This window comes from Pleurodeles waltl, chromosome 4_1, assembly GCF_031143425.1.
Source record: "Pleurodeles waltl isolate 20211129_DDA chromosome 4_1, aPleWal1.hap1.20221129, whole genome shotgun sequence".
Classification (NCBI taxonomy): domain Eukaryota; kingdom Metazoa; phylum Chordata; class Amphibia; order Caudata; family Salamandridae; genus Pleurodeles; species Pleurodeles waltl.
Window position 1 is genome coordinate 998,392,147 of NC_090442.1, and position 17,395 is coordinate 998,409,541.

A 17,395-nucleotide genomic window follows, 5' to 3' on the forward strand; every position below is an offset into this window, starting at 1 on the left:
CTTCCCTCGACCTGGGAGATAGGTTGGTAATGTTGGACTTGCATGATGTATACTGCCACATTTCTGTTTTGCATGCTGTGAGAAAGTAGCCTCTTTCTAGCCTTGTTACCCCCACTTTTGGCCTGTTTGTGAGTGTATGTCAGGGTGTTTTCACTGTCTCACTGGGATCCTGCTAGCCAGGGCCCAGTGCTCATTGTGAAAACCCTATGTTTTCAGTGTGTTTGTTATGCGTCACTGGGACCCTGCTAGTCAGGACCCCGGTGCTCATAAGGTTGTAACCTATATGTATGTGTTCCCTGTGTGATGCCTAACTGTCTCACTGAGTCTCTGCTAACCAGAACCTCAATGGTTATGCTCTCTCTGTACAAATTGTCACTAACAGGCTAGTGACCAATTTCACCAATTTACATTGACATACTGGAACACCCTTCTAATTCCCTAGTATATGGTACTGAGGTACCCAGGGTATTGGGGTTCCAGGAGATCCCTATGGGCTGCAGCATTTCTTTTGCCACCCATAGGGAGCTCTGACAATTCTTACACAGGCCTGCCACTGCAGCCTGAGTGAAATAACGTCCACGTTATTTCACAGCCATTTACCACTGCACTTAAGTAACTTATAAGTCACCTATATGTCTAACCTTTACCTGGTAAAGGTTGGGTGCTAAGTTACTTAGTGTGTGGGCACCCTGGCACTAGCCAAGGTGCCCCCACATTGTTCAGGGCCAATTCCCCGGACTTTGTGAGTGCGGGGACACCATTACACGCGTGCACTATACATAGGTCACTACCTATGTATAGCTTCACAATGGTAACTCCGAATATGGCCATGTAACATGTCTAAGATCATGGATTTGCCCCCCCAATGCCATCCTGGTATTGGGGAGACAATCCCATGATTCCCCGGGTCTCTAGCACAGACCCGGGTACTGCCAAACTGCCTTTTCAGGGGTTTCACTGCAGCTGCTGCTGCTGCCAACCCCTCAGACAGGTTTCTGCCCTCCTGGGGTCCAGCCAGGCTTGGCCCAGGAAGGCAGAACAAAGGACTTCCTCAGAGAGAGGGTGTTACACCCTCTCCCTTTGGAAAAAGGTGTTAAGGCAGGGGAGGAGTAACTTCCCCCAGCCTCTGGAAATGCTTTCATGGGCACAGATGGTGCCCATTTCTGCATAAGCCAGTCTACACCGGTTCAGGGATCCCCCAGCCCTGCTCTGGCGCGAAACTGGACAAAGGAAAGGGGAGTGACCACTCCCCTGACCTGCACCTCCCCTGGGAGGTGCCCAGAGCTCCTCCAGTGTGCTCCAGACCTCTGCCATCTTGGAAACAGAGGTGCTGCTGGCACACTGGACTGCTCTGAGTGGCCAGGGCCAGCAGGTGACGTCAGAGACTCCTTCTGATAGGCTCTTACCTGTGTTGCTAGCCTATCCTCTCACCTAGGTAGCCAAACCTCCTTTTCTGGCTATTTAGGGTCTCTGCTTTGGGGAATTCTTTAGATAACGAATGCAAGAGCTCATCAGAGTTCCTCTGCATCTCTCTCTTCACCTTCTGCCAAGGAATCGACTGCTGACTGCGCTGGAAGCCTGCAAAACTGCAACAAAGTAGCAACGACGACTACTGCGACACTGTAACGCTGATCCAGCCGCCTTCTCGACTGTTTTCCTGGTGGTGCATGCTGTGGGGGTAGTCTGCCTCCTCTCTGCACTAGAAGCTCCGAAGAAATCTCCCGTGGGTCGACGGAATCTTCCCCCTGCAACCACAGGCACCAAAGAACTGCATCACCGGTCCTCTGGGTCTCCTCTCAGCACGACGAACGAGGTCCCTTGAACTCAGCAACTCTGTCCAAGTGACTCCCACAGTCCAGTCACTCTTCAGTCCAAGTTTGGTGGAGGTAAGTCCTTGCCTCCCCACGCCAGACTGCATTGCTGAGAACCGCGTGTTTTGCAGCTACTCCGGCTCCTGTGCACTCCGCGAAGATTTCCTTTGTGCACAGCCAAGTCTGGGTCCACGGCACTCTAACCTGCATTGCACGACCTCCTGAGTTGTCCTCCGGCGGCGTGGGACTCTCTTGTGCAACTTCGGGTGAGCACTGTTTCACTCCACTTTGTAGTGCCTGTTCCGGCACTTCTGCGGGTGCTGCCTGCTTCTGAGAGGGCTCCTTGTCTTGCTGGGCGCCCCCTCTGTCCCCTGACGCAATTGGTGACATCCTGGTCCCTCCTGGGCCACAGCAGCATCCAAAAACCCTAACCGCGAGCTTTGCAGCTAGCAAGACTTGTTTGCGGTCTTTTGGCGGGAAAACACTTCTGCACGACTCTTCACGACGTGGGACATCCATCCTCCAAAGGGGAAGTTTCTAGCCCTTGTCGTTCCTGCAGAATCCTCAGCTTCTACTGTCCAGTAGCAGCTTCTTTGCACCCACAGCTGGCATTTCCTGGGCATCTGCCCACTCTCGACTTGATCGTGACTTTTGGACTTGGTCCCCTTGTTCCACAGGTACTCTAGTCTGGAAATCCATCGTTGTTGCATTGCTGGTGTTGGTCTTTCCTGCAGAATTCCCCTATCACGACTTCTGTGCTCTTTGGGGAACTTCAGTGCACTTTGCACTCACTTTTCAGGGTCTTGGGGTGGGCTATTTTTCTAACCCTCACTGTTTTCTTACAGTCCCAGCGACCCTCTACAAGGTCACATAGGTTTGGGGTCCATTCGTGGTTCACATTCCACTTTTGGAGTATATGGTTTGTGTTTCCCCTATCCCTATGTGTCCCCATTGCATCCTATTGTAACTATACATTGTTTGCACTGTTTTCTATTACTATACTGCATATTTTTGGTATTGTGTACATATATTTTGTGTATATTTGCTATCCTCATACTGAGGGTACTCACTGAGATACTTTGGCATATTGTCATAAAAATAAAGTACCTTTATTTTTAGTATATCTGTGTATTGTGTTTTCTTATGATATTGTGCATATGACACTAGTGGTACTGTAGGAGATTCACTCGTCTCCTAGTTCAGCCTAAGCTGCTCTGCTAAGCTACCTTTTCTATCAGCCTAAGCTGCTAGACACCCCTATACACTAATAAGGGATACCTGGGCCTGGTGCAAGGTGTAAGTACCCCTTGGTACTCACTACAAGCCAGTCCAGCCTCCTACACATGCCCAAGGGCGTTATCTGCATTTCACGATGGGCCACAAGCAGTTTCAATTCGCCTTACTCCATTCAGCCTTACCAGCGCCCTTTAGGTGTTCACCAAGGTGATGGTGGTGGTCGCAGCTCATCTGTGCAGAACAGGGGTTCTAGTCTTTCCCTATCTAGATGACAGGCTGTTGAAGGCAGGCTCACCTTAGGCAGTCATCTCCCACCTCCAGTCTACAGTAGACCTCCTGCCTTCCGGTAACTCTCAACATGCTGAAGCCACACCTGACTCCCTCTCAGATGATCTCTTTCACTGGAGCTGTCTTGGACACGCTGCAGTTTTGGGCTTATCCTCCCGACTGACGAGTCCATGACATTCAGGCTATGATACTAATGCTTCTGCCTCTATTCTGGCTTTCAGTGAGACGGACTAAGGTGGCTGAGCCTCAGGGCCTCCTGCAGCCTGCTTGTGGCACATTCCCGCTGGAATATGCAGGCTCTGCACTGGGACCTGAAGTTCTAGTGGGCACACAATCAGGAGAATCTCTCTGACATGGTCCATATCTCAGAGGGATCTGTGAAAGACCTGCACTGGTGCCTAACAAACCCCTATTGAATCAGCTGCAGACCCCTCTCCCTTCCTCAATCAGACCAGACGATGGTGATGGATGCTTCACTCCTGGGATGGGGCGGCCATCTGGAAGAGGTGGAAATCAGAGGCCTCTGGTCTCCAGCGGAATCCAGACTCCTCATCAACCTACTGGAGCTCTAGGCGATCAGACTGACATTGAAAGCCTTTCTAACCTCCATCAGTGGCAGGCTATCGCAGGTGTTCACCGACAACACAACCGCATGTAGTACAATGGTTGTGGAATTTAATAAAATATCTGCTTGTCCATGGGACAGGTTGCTTCCTAAATCTATTTGTAAAAAAGCTCTTCTTGTCCCTTTGGTGCCATGTAGTGTCAGCAATCTCATTGGGTAAGAGCTCTGATAATAGCCTCTCTGATTATGCCAGGCTGCTACTATAGTAGGGCTTGAATACTCGCAATTTCAATCCCCACTATAGCAATGTCCTTATTTTTGCCACCTTTCCGCAGATCTGCATAATGGGGCTGGAAGAAGCAGTAAGCAATAGTTCCAGGGCTGAAATGCCTTTGAGTCTGCAAACCTACTAACTTGCATGTTTTAAGGATTTTCACCAGCTGTTCTCTAATCTTTTCCCATTAAAAGAAAGGTCATTTACTCCTGACAATGGCAGAAATAGACGTTCTTCCAGAGTTGGGAAAGAATGTGGTTGGAGGGAAAGTGAACTTGTAAATGGTCAGTAGATTTTCACATGAGAAAATCTACACATGCATATTTGCCAGTGCTAAAACAGCGTTCACAAACATTTTCTAGCAATACGATTTCCTGGTCTACTTCTGTAAGTTCTTGTGAATTCATGAAAGCCACTAATTCAAAGACATATACCATGGGTGCACTTTTGTGCATTTCTTCAAGAATTGGGTCCCTAATTAGGTCTGGCGTTAACAAAGACATTTGTTAAACTTCTATTTCTCTCTCCATCTATCGGCTGGCTTTACTGTGAGTGATTGCATTCGGCTCTTCCATAAGAAGAATATTTGCATAAAAAGTACTTTTGTGCAGTGCCAGGAACTACTGTGGCAATCAGTGGTGTTACAAAACTGGAGGGGGGCCCCTACAAAGAACATGGAAGCTCCCCTGCTCGCTCAGGGCAGGTGCTGTGCTGAGGGGGCCCCACCCAAAGGGTGCTGCAGGGCCTTTGTTATGCCACTGGTGGCAATGTGTGCTTTTTAAGACCAAAAACGTTTTGTCTTTTTTTTACCAGTGCTTGTTACAATGGTGAGGGCTTGGAAGCTCCCACAACAATAACTTGTTACAAAAGCCATGTCAAAACAAGATACGCTTTGATGAAACCAAAAGACTCACAAAAAATGTAGGATGGGTTGGCTTTGCCAGTGCTTGTTTATTTTCATGCTTCCCATAATCTTGTTGAAAATGTTTACACTGATTTCCCATTAGGAATATTTTTGGGAAATACTAGCATGCCTCAACGCATTTTACTAAATGACGCTACAAAGGAATAGCACATAAAATCTCATAGTAGCAAAACTTTTTTTTTGTCCTACTTGCATTTTTTCTGAACATTTTATTTTGAAAGCAGGGAATCAACACACTTGCTTACAAGCGATTGCAAACATTTGCATCTAATTAGAGAGCATTCTGGGAGCATTATACTTAGCCTCATTTTGTTAAACCTTTCAAACGTGTGTACACTTTTTTGTTTTTTACTGAAACTACTGTCAGTAGTGCAGTGTGACCTTAAAACGTTTATTTACAGCACTCACCCTTATAATGAAGGCTTTCATTAATGAACCATAAATAGAAGTTCGAACAGCATTAACATATGGGCACATATATTACCTCAACCGCAGACAGTTCCCTCCTCTGTACACTGGCAGCCAAAGTGTTAGTGCTGCGAGGGGTTAGGCCTACTTGTCCCAAGGACAAAATAAACATGAAAACTTGTTGCCCTTAACCCCAAACAATATGTCCCAGGTGTTGGGCAATAAGAATTCCACATCCCTGAGTACAGCAACAAACATGGCTTGTTGGGATCGTGGACCCTTTGTCAAGAGGCCCTGTGCCTCTGGACACGGCTGGAATGTCAATGCATATCAGGTGGTTCAACACCTGGCGGGCTTGCTGAAAGCCAGGGCAGACAAACTTAGCTGAAGATGCCCAACGGATCATGAATGGTGTCTCCATCCTGAGGTGGTGCAAGGTTTCTTTCAGCAGTGGGGAGAGCCTTGGTTAGATCTGTTTGCCACCGCCTTGCACACGCAATGTCACATTCAGCACCTTTGCACACTGGAGTTTCCAAGGAGGCTGTCGCTCTGAGACACTTTTCGCGTTGAATGGCGATCCAGCCTCATGTATGCCTGTCCGCCCCTACTACTCCTGCCCAGAGTTCTCAAGAAGATCAAGAATAACTGGGCCCAAGTCATCATTTTAACTCCGGAATGGGCTTGGGGAGTTTGGTGTCCCAAGCTGTTGAGCATGGCCATTGGTTGTCCGATTAGGCTGGTGCTTCAATAGGATCACCTGTCGTAGCAGCAGGGCAGGGTTCTCCACCTGATCTGTCGACGCTCTGCTTTCATGCGTGGAGATTGAGCTGCAACAGTTGACAGCTTTCAACCTTCCTCCCGAAGCTTACAATGTAATCTTGGCAGCCAGGTGCCCCTTCACTAAGACGGTATACACCTGCCACTTGGACAAGTTTGGGACATGGTGTACAGAAAAACATGTTGACCCCATTGCTGCTCCCCTTTCTTACGTCCTTCTATTTATTCTTTCTCTGGCCCGGCAGGGCTCTCCTTTGGGTACCTTTAAGGGCTATCTTTCAGCCATTTCTACCTTTCTGCGGGTACCAGATCAGCCATCACTGTTCAAATTCCCTATTGTAAATAGATTTTTAAGAGGTCTTCAATGTGTTTCCACCTTCACCCTTCATCATGCCTCAGTGGGGCCTGAATCTACTACTCACATTTCTGATATGTGCTCCATTTGAGTTGCTACACAACTGTCATCTGAGGGTCCTTACCATCAAGATGGCCGTCCTAGTGCCATAACATTTGCCTGCAGGGTCAGTGAGTTGTCTTCTAAGCCTCCAGACCTCAACATCTTCCCAAACAAGCTTGTTCTTAGACTAATTTCCTTTCTGCTGAACATTCACTCCTTTTCATGTAGGCCAGTCCATCTCCCTGCCTACCTTTTATGCTGCACATCATCCCTCTAAAGAAGAGGAGGGACTCCACCGTTTGGACCCAAAAAGAGCATTGCTGTTCTACCCTGATTGCACGAAAGAGTTAAAGTTGGACGACCAACTCTTTATGGGGTATTTTGGAGAAAAGAAGGGGAAGGCTGTGCAGAAACAAACTATCTCCCGACGGCTCATGCTCTGCATTAAAATCTGCTCCTTATTGGCCAGGATGCAACCCCTGCAGGGTTTGTGTGTTCATTCCACCAAAGCCAAGGCTTTGACACTGTATTAGCATGCAGAGTGCCAGAATTGGACATCTGCCAGGCTGCAAAGTGGGCTTCTCTGCACATGTTCACAAAGCACTACTGCCTGGACAGTCAGGTCCATCGGGCCGGGCACTGTGCTTGTTCAGTCCTGCAGGATTTGTTTTTTTTTTTTACTGTGAAATGGTTTTGCAGACTCACCTCTTGGGAGGCATTGCTTGGGCATGTATTCTAAGGTAAAGAATCTCCAGCTAGATGTCTCTATCAGATGAACAAATTACTTACCTTTGGTAATGCCTAATTGGGTAGAGACTCTAGCTGCAGATTACTTACTGACACACCCATCCTCCCCACTCTGCAAACAGATTTCTAGTGTAAAGGTTGTTCCACATTCCACCTTTTAGGGCCCTAGTTTTCCACACCAGTGTGGTCTCTCTTCTTTGTGGCTCTGCGCTCCTGGCATGGAAAGTTGCGAAGCAAAACCAACATCAGCGCACTCGGGTGGCACATATCACTTCCAGCATGGACAACACATGGAGCCGAATGACGCCCACCTATCAGTGTTCATGGGTAGGGCTCAGAAAAATTTCTGGATCCAGTGTGACACCTCTGGATAATTCGAAGGTAAGGAATCTGCAACTAGACAGTCTCCATCGGATACTGCATTACCAAAGATAAGTAACTTGTTCTTTACGTCACTATGTATAATTTTCTGTAACCAACTAATTTGTGAGTACATTGAAGTAATTCATTAAAGATCTGTGCTGTAGAACAACATTGCACGTATAAGGTTTTATTAAAAAAATAATCATGCTTCACATCTAATTATATAAACAGATTACATGAGCAACTGACTTTTTCTGTAACTCGTTCAAGTCATTGGATTATTCTTGAATGGTTTGTGTTTAAAAAATATTACTTTTAATAAATGCCCCTAAACTCAGTGGTGATATATTTACTTAACTGAGGTACACATTTTTTCCATTTGAAATAGTCAGTCATTTTCTTTCCTGATATTGTCGCCTTATTACATATTTTGATGACTCAGCTCGTGGTTTGGCGCTAGAGTGAAGTCTGCTGGCTGGGCTCTCTTCGAGGGTGTCCGTGTATACCCCAGAAACGTAGGTTCTCCTACGCCCTTACCCACTAACCTGGCTAGTAACCATGGGTTCATAAATGTTTCAGCCAGGAGTGGACGATTACTACAATTCATTTTCAAGAATTAACTGATAGGTTTTCCTAACTTTCCGTAGCGCAATATGGCTCCCAGAAATGAGCTCTGGTGCCCCGGGCTACATCAAAAGCATTCACATTAGCGGGCGTATAAAAGGCCCTTTGTTCCCTGCGCGCTTCACCTTTAGCAGGTCAATTGTTAAATAATGGACCCAAACCCTCCAGAGAAGTGTTGCAGCCTCGCCTTGGCCGTATCGTATTTGCATGTTTTCTACTGCGTATTATTCCAGATTTTAATTCGTTAAATACATCACCGTTAGTGACCGATGGGAGTTGCCGGGAGGGCGGTTTTCAGTGGAATACGGCTCTAAACTCCAAGAAGGGAGTAAAATCTCAGAGCAACGAACATAGCATCATCACTCGATTTACAACGGTTTGTTTACCCCGTCGTGAAGTAAAATTAAGGTGTGTGCATTTACAACGGCTTGACATCCCAGCTCCATGGGGAAAGCTTGCATCGCCAGTATATTAATATCTTACGAAAGGCCACTTTATTTTGAGGCCGGGGAGGATTGAAGGCAGACTGACGAGCGAAGTGCTGTCCGGAGACGCTGGTATGATCAATGAACCGCCCTCCGCGTCCTTGTAAGAAGCAGTCGGCATCACTGAGATATAATTAGAGATTGTATGTGCCATCGGATAACTAACGATTAGCAGCGTCGTACGTGCCACGCGCCGCGGCGCGCACAAAGGACACGCACAGCGCACCATTAAAAATGCACGGTCCGGTCACAGTCTTAACTCATTCTGGCTAATATTGTTGAATAAATTACAGACATTACAGCGAGAATTGATTTGTTTTATACACGTATTGACGTTTAGCCTGGCTAGCGTTCATGTGGACATGTGAAACAGCAGTGGATCTATTTAGAGCACATTATTAATTCAACATTCTGTATTGACACTCGTGGCTGCGCCTCCGTGAAGTGTCTCCAATCTCATTGTTTGCTAATATTTTATCCAAGCTACTTCATATTAAGTTTGCCTTGCTTTGTCCGATTAATGTTAGCGAAAAGTAATTGTGGATGTCAAGTTGGCACTAGCACTTTCTCCTCAAATGTTTTAATGACACAAATTACATTAGAAATAGGTATCATTAAGAAGCAGAACCTACTGGTTGCTTCTTTTTTCGAGGTCTGAAGCCGTCTTAAACACCGAACTGTTTTTAGGTAATTTCATTTTGTGATGATACGTTTTCAGGACCAGACCTGGGACATATTGGATCAAAAACAAAAGAACCGAGATCATCCTCACTTCCCACCAGGGAAATTTTGCAGCAGTCCACAAAAACCTTCCATTGACAACTTAAGAATTTGTGAGCCCGCCTGTTTGGAACAACTTTGTATTTATTAGCCCTATCTGGCTCACACCTTCACGCCTTCGTGGTGCTAAACAATATTGAATTATATGTTAAATCTTCAGAAGCTGGTCTCTCAAGAACAAAGCAAAGCTCAAGCTGACTGTTATCCACCAGCCCAGTAGTACCAGAAGAAAGATTGAACAAGTATTGATAAACCCAATTTCTTTTCAGCTTAGATCTAGATTTAATTTACTCACAATAACATTTTATGTGTAGTTCAGTGTTTATCAGCTTGTCACTTCCATTATAGGAAAAACATACGTAGAGTGACTTGGTTGAGGTTTGGTGGACTAATGCCTAGTATTAAAATAAGACGTGCACACAGCAGTTGGAATTGTAGCTTAAGCTGCCAAATATTTGTAATCACATATATAGCCTCCCTTATTATTGGTAATCGTGCTGTAATCAGTGAAAATCAAAGTGCTGCTGTGAGGATTTTCACAATTTTATTGGTTAAAATCTGCTAATTCTCTCATTTCTTCCCGCCTGCCTCATCCCTTGTCTTTGTATCCATCTGCACTTCTATGGATACACAGTCACCTGTGACCCTGCTGATTAAGAGAAATTTGACAGGGCAAGATACCGGAGAGAAACCTAGAGAGAAGAGTATAGCAAAAGGCGTGAAGTAGAGCCAGGAGAGCCAGAATGCATTAGAGGTAGAAATGATACAGAAAGATCGTGAGTTAGCGAAGGATCTGAAGTATATAGAAAAAGGCGAGGAACCCAGAAGAAAAGATAAAAAGACATAGAATGAGGAAAATGAAAGTAGAGAAAGGTAGAGAAATACGTAAAGTTTTAGAGTGAGATAGAGAGGGAAAAGGATTGATTAAAATGTGAAAGGAATATATAGAGAGGCAGAGGAGTGCAGTGCACCAGTGGGTGAAGGTGAAAAATATAATGTAGAACAAAGATGAATTAGAGGGAGAGGTAGAGGAAGTCAGATGGAGAAACTTGAGAAAATACAACGAGATGCAAGCTAGAGGAAAATGAGAAGAGGTATAGAAAAATGGTCAGGCAAAGAGGAGTAGGGACGAGAGAATCGTAGAGGGAGACGTGAAAGAGAAATGTGTCTAACAAAAACAGGTAGTTGAGTCATACATAAAATAGAGAAAGAGGTGCTGTTGATACAGTGGTAGACAGTGTTGTGAGATTGAAAAAGAGCTTAACGCAGGGAGACAGAGATCTACAAAGAAACTAGAGCAAGTGATAGTTGAGGTGGAGGGGTTGAGTTGAAATGGAGTAGGTGGTCTAGAGAGAGACGTGTATGTGTTTGTGTGTGAGAGAAATATTGTTAGCAGAGATCAAGAGAGAGAGGTAAAGCGGTAGAGGTTGCCAGAAGAGAGTAACATATTTTGAGGTGCGAAGGAAAGGGAACTAGTTGGAAGAGGGAAAGCAAAGTTGGAGAGGTGAGGTAGAAAATTAAAGGGGAAGTAAAATGAGGCACAGGTAAATCTGGTGATAAGGTAAGCTTAGTGTGTCCCTGCTGGGGCCAGCATCCTTCTGTAATCTGTATCTTGAAATAGTGTCAGATTGCTTCATATATTCCCAACTGGGAGAGCCAGTCATCACATGGCGACAACTAGGAGCAGGAAGGTTAGGGATATTTGTAAATAAGTCCATGTCCTTCTTCTCCAAACCCTCCCCCAACATTATGAAGCATCTTAGGCCATCATGCTTGATGAGTGAATGGTGTTTTTGAGAGGCCTCTGTAGGGGATCTCTACTTACCCTAATATTAGACATAAGCCTGTTCAGATACCTTTAAGATGAGTGACATTCAGCTCTTGCACACAGAGATACCATACATTCAGAAATGATATGAAAATAATTACAACGGTAAGCAAGAGTAGCAGATTTTCAAATAGAGGCGAGTGTACAAGCCTGTGTAGCTACTGGCGAGGACACCTCTGACAATTTCCAGTGCTGCATCAGAATATGACATGGAAATACAAATGTCACTATCCAGAAAGAGCAGGAAAACTAAGTGAAAAGAGAGAACCCACAAAGAAAAAACATACAGGTAACGCACCTGAGAGGCAATAGTTGGTAAACAAGAGATTGGAAGAGGGTCTTTGCTAGTGTGGCAATTGGGAGTCTGCACACAATGCAGAGTGTTTGCTAAACACAGCTGTTGCAGCATGTGTTTCATTGTGGAGTCACATTCTATTCTACTCCATGCTATGTAGCATCTGCAGAGCCCGCAGCTACCGGTAGGCATCCCAGCACTAGTAGAGCGACACGGACATGCCAAAGAACACTAGCGGGGCAACTGTCAAATAGCCAAGTTTTTAGTAGTTTACGGAATAGAAATTAAAGATTAACTGTCTGCAGAGTCGAGGGAAGGGAGATCCAACGATTGGCCTCGTTTCTGAAGGACTGGCCTCAACTTCTAACTCTTTTAATGAAGGGAACAATAGCTCAACAGGCGTTGGCGGATTGCAGACTTTTGTTTTGGGCATAGTGGAAGATCAAGAGTCGAAAGGTCAAGGAGGCTTTGTCGAGCCATGCCGAGGGCTTTGAATTTAATGCTCTGGGCCACAGCGAGTCAGTAGTGGGGTATCAGAGCTTGCTAGGCTGACTCGTGCCTCGGAATATTGTACAAAATCCGAGCTGCAGAGTTCAGTACAACCTGCAGTTTCCTTACTACAGATTTTGGAGCTCCCGGGTACAATGAGTTTCTGTAGTCCAGGCAGGAGAGAATGAGTGCCTGGACCACCATTCTTTTTTAGCATTTGGGGGAAGGGGTAGGCGCAGGATTTTTCAAAGCACCTGAGGATGCTGTGGCAAGATGCTGCTAACTTTATTGCTTGGGTGTCCGTAGCCCAGGATTTGTTCAACCATACCGCCAGACTTTTTAAAGCTGTCTTGGGGGTAGACGGGGCTACCACTGCAAATTGGCCACCCCAGGCTCATATAGAGATTAGGAGAGTTGCTAAGGATCATAAGCTCCGTTTTAACCCCATTTAATTTTAAGGGAGAAGCTATTAATTCAATTGGCTACTTCCTCTAAGTAAGGGCACAGGGCCGGAAAACGGGGGTCCTGAGTGTGAGAAAGAGAGAAGACCAGTTGTGTATCGTCAGCATGTGAGATTATAGAAATCCTAAATGGAAGGACAATGTCTGCCAATCGATGCATGTACAGATTAAATAGAGAAGGTCTTAATAATGAACCCTGAGATACTCCACAATTCAGTGGAAATATGTCTGAGATGCAGCTTCTCTCAACGACCTGGAAAGTCCTATCTCTGAGGAAGGATTGAAGCCAGGAGAGGGCTTGTCCATAGGAAAGAAGTGGGGTTTTCCTGAGGAATAACAATTACAGCTAAATGTCCAGTTATTGGAAGACAAACAAATGGGTTTACTGTTTGAGAACTGTAATTATATTGTAGGAAATGCCAACCTGTAACATGTAGCCTCCAGCCTTGCAGCTGCACAAATAAAAAAAGGAGAATTCAGCTTTATGTAGTCACCAAAAAGCAGTATTGCACGCTGTTTCCTTTTGTTCCTTTAGTCAAGAAGCAGGCACATTGGATGCAACAGGCCAGGGGTACAGAGAATTACCCGAGAAAAGGTCTAAATTAGTATGCACATGAGTGCATTATCATACTGCACAGATGAAGGTGGACCTGACGAGTTTCAAAAAGTTTGAACCACCTTATTTATTTGAGAATGTTAACACTTAGGTGCTTATCAATTGACACATGACAAATTGATCAACATAATCCAAGTATGGTACGTCTTAAAACTTGGTCACATGGAGTTGACACATGGTACACAGGAACATCATGCATAGTACAATAGTAGGCTTTAACACTGTGACATAACCAAGGTGAATAACCATGATTGTGCACAGTGACGATTGCCAACAGGTTGTTAGCCCTAACAACACCCTCCCAGAAAAAAAAAGTCTGTATGTAAGCAATGTCAAGGTGATGCTGGAATGTAAGAGAGAACCGTTTTCGCCTGAAATACCTTAAACCACCAAATTAAAGAGACAGATGAATAGGAAATTGTCATTCTGTGTGGCAATGGGCAGAATATGGAGAAGAAGAAGGCACCTAGATATTGTTTGCATTTTTAGTTTTTGGCCGTAAAATCTAACCTTCCCCATATGTGTCTCTCCAAATCCTGCAAAAGGAAGCCCCTTGGGTCAGACAGTCACAAAGGAGCCAGATCGATGAAAGGGAGTGTACCGTGCTTCCTGAGATATCCCTTCCCCGAGATTATGCATGGCAGAGTGTTATGAATGCAACACACATGACTTAAGTAAGAGAAATCCCAATAATATACAGTCACAACTCCCCCTCTGAGTCCCTGGAGAACAATTACTCAAGGCTCTATTGGCATCACTTCTTTTCTGTACCCTTAATCTTCACATGTTCACTCCAGAACAGGTTAACCCGAGCTTATAAAGCACATTTGACAATGCTTGAACTTTGATGCCATGGACCTTTTGTTCAGCAGAAGTTGTTGGTAGGTTGTCCTGCTGTAGGTACTTTGAGGGTTGATACATTTTATTGACATACGAATTGAATACAAATAACAGCAAGTACAGAGAAATCAGCATTTGCCCAAGGCACAGCAGTCACTTATGTAACTTATGCATGAAGAGAAACAGATTGACAGTCTAGATAAATCACAATTGAAGGTGGAAGATAAGGACTTCCAAAGCAGGCATGTCATGTTCTCATACTCAAAGCCCATCAAGGAATCGAAGGATGAAAATTTGACTCTCACTGCTTTGAAAGTATTCCGTAATGACATTGTGAAGCAAAAAGAATAAAGAAAATAAGGGAAGTCATTCAGAGCTGTGACTTCTACAGGAATCTAAGCTGCTTTCACCTGGGTGTGTGTATATAGGATTAATCTCCTTCCATCTCCAAAATTCATTTTCTAAAAGTCCCATTGTGCAGCACAGCCAAGTGGGAACCTCTTTCCTTCTCTCTGCTCTTGGGACCTCTTGCTTGCAGTTGAAAGGCTTTGACTCTAGAGCTTGAGCCGGGCAGATTTCTGTGAATAAAAATGTTTTTACTTGTTTGTTCATACCCTCATTGTCCACCCAATCACCCTCTGAATAGAAGCCTTTCTCGCATTTTCCAGTTTTTCAAACCTGTCTTCTATTTGATATACCAAAGTCACCATAAAGTCCTGGAATTGCGAGGACTTGAAATTCACCTCATGTTGCCCAACTTAAAGGTTTCCCCAGTAGCTAATTTTGGTATTCAGAGTTGTAAATTTAACCTCTGTCCCTGAGATCATAGAAGTCACAGAGCCAAACCTGGTCTCCATTACAGTAATGTATTTTTCAGTACATGTTCTCCAATGAGCATGAAGCCCCTCTCCCCTAGTCAAGGTAGCCACCAAATCCTCATCGGTCAGAGCTTATGCTCCTCTTGATGTTGAGGCCTAGATACGAGGAAATTGTCAATGGCTGGCTCACTCCTACCCTTTTTAGATTGAAGCCTACATTCAGAAAGCTTCCCTGGGAATGCATTCCACCTGTTACTTACCATTGGCTCTGTGGTTTGTAACTCTCATTGTCTGGCTTTCTATTTGCTGGCTTTATTTGTTTTAGATGGTCCAGGTTCAGTTAATCTCTCCCGAGGCGAAGCCTTTTCACACTACCCCTCATTGTATTCTTCCAGAAGTGCTCCTTTCTGTAAACAGGCCTGTAAATCTTATTTTTATCTTGTCACATTTGCTGTGCATTCAAAGACAGAGGTCATTTATAAGCCTCACTCTTCTGAGGGAGCTGGGGGTTTACTTTTCTTTCTCTGAATTCAAAGTGAGAGGATTTATGGGACAATGTTTTTGGATATTGGGGGTAGAAAAGTGTTTTTCTGTAGCACACAACAACATTTACATTAGTTGTGCAAATTCTTAGGATTATATCAGAATTATGAATGCACAAATGAAGTACATTTTTGTTCATTCTAACGTGTGTTGGAAACAAATACTTTAATATGATCAAAACAAATCAATACACTAGGTGAGGCCATTTCCACACATTAACGTTTGTGCGCTGTATAGTTTTATTAGTACGTGTGTGTATGTGTAATGGTAATTTCAGTTGAAAATGTGTTGTTTGTAATGGCAGTGTTCTACCACACCGTACGTACTCCACTCTGCGCAACGCCACTCTATTCTGCACCACTCCACTCTACTCTGCACCACTTCACGCCACTGCATTCTGTGCTGCTGCACTGTACTCCACTCTGCACCTCTCCACTCTTTGCCACTGCACTCTACGTCACTTTACTCTGAACCACTGCACTCTACGCAGCAATCTGTGCTGAATCCCTGCACAGCCACTGGGCTTTGGCGTGTGTCAACCCACCAACGGGTGCATTCCTGGATGCCTCCTTGAGTGTGCTACATCTGTCCTGTACTGTGCTATCCCCAGTGTTCGGTGGCTTGTTACAAATGTAGCACCACAGCTTTGCAGCCCCTTAAGGTGATTATCTGGGAAATTGGTGCACTATTTTAAATATTTTTTGCAACATGGATTACTTTCTAAATAAAAGCCACTATATGTACTTTACTATCATCTGTGATCGAGGATACTAAAGACGCATTTAAAAAGGTGGGCTGGTGTCAAAATACATTTTGAAAGAAGGCAGCTTCATCCATGCCACAAGGCCATGAATTCACATGTGTGATGGCTGTATGTAAATGTTGGCCTAGAACAGGACAGTATGCGTGTTTCACATTAGGAAGAGGAAAGGTACGTGCTGAGTCAACATGCGCTGTGGTCCCTTCTCAAAGGGCAGTCTCTACGCCCAGTGTTCTTGGTGTACGGCAACCTATTAGAGCACTTCCGTTTGTAAAAAGAAAATTTACGCAATTTTAAGTCTTTGATTTATGCGTCACGATTACGGACTATCATATTTCATAATTTTGAAATGAATTATTCTTTTTAGGTATTTAAAAATTATATTTTCTCTAGAGAGCGGATCACACTTACGATTCTGACATCTTTTTCTGAGAGACATCTAGTTGTTTTTTAATCTTTGTAACTGTTGTAATTTTATTCACAAATTGTTATTTTCCAATACTTTCAGGTTGTGTCGAGTCAAAGTTCATTCCCGGCAGTGGCTGATCAAACCATCAGTGCGGCTCTGAAGGTAAATGAAAGTATCTGCTCGCAAGAAACCATCCACAGTATAACGACAAAAGATGTACTGGCTATTAGCTTAAATTAAAATATCTGATCACAAGTAGTTAATAATGACGTGGACTTAAATGTATCTGGCACGTGTGTTGGACACATGCTACAACTGGTAGTTCTGTTCATTTATTTACTTTTTTACATTTATGCACTAGTTAATTTACTGTGTGTTGTGTAGAGTTGCGTGTTGGCAAGGCCTCCAACAAACGTTAGCGTTTCTTCTTTGTGATCTAATGATGTGCTGTTAATGTGATGTGCTTACTGACAAGTGGTGCGGTCTTGCTGTGAAGGTGTCTCGTTATGCTTTGTTCTGTAATATTAATGCTCTTGACACGTTGTGTTGGGACTGGAATGTCACCTGTAGTGACCCAACTAAATGTGAAATTGACATCCTGACTTTTCCCTGGCCCAGGTAAAATAGCTTGTGCGCTAAAGGCCAGGGTAATACTA

General features: G+C 44.5%; 1 protein-coding gene across 1 annotated transcript in view; it reads left to right on the top strand.

The window, feature by feature from the left end:
• COG5 (component of oligomeric golgi complex 5) overlaps window positions 1-17,395 on the top strand; it is a 1,306,288-nt gene that overhangs the window by 989,315 nt on the left and 299,578 nt on the right. Inside the window, exon 17 of the mRNA XM_069229832.1 lies at window positions 16,839-16,901. Within this exon, the coding sequence (XP_069085933.1) occupies window positions 16,839-16,901 (63 nt within the window). The remainder of the gene's footprint in view (window positions 1-16,838; window positions 16,902-17,395) is intronic.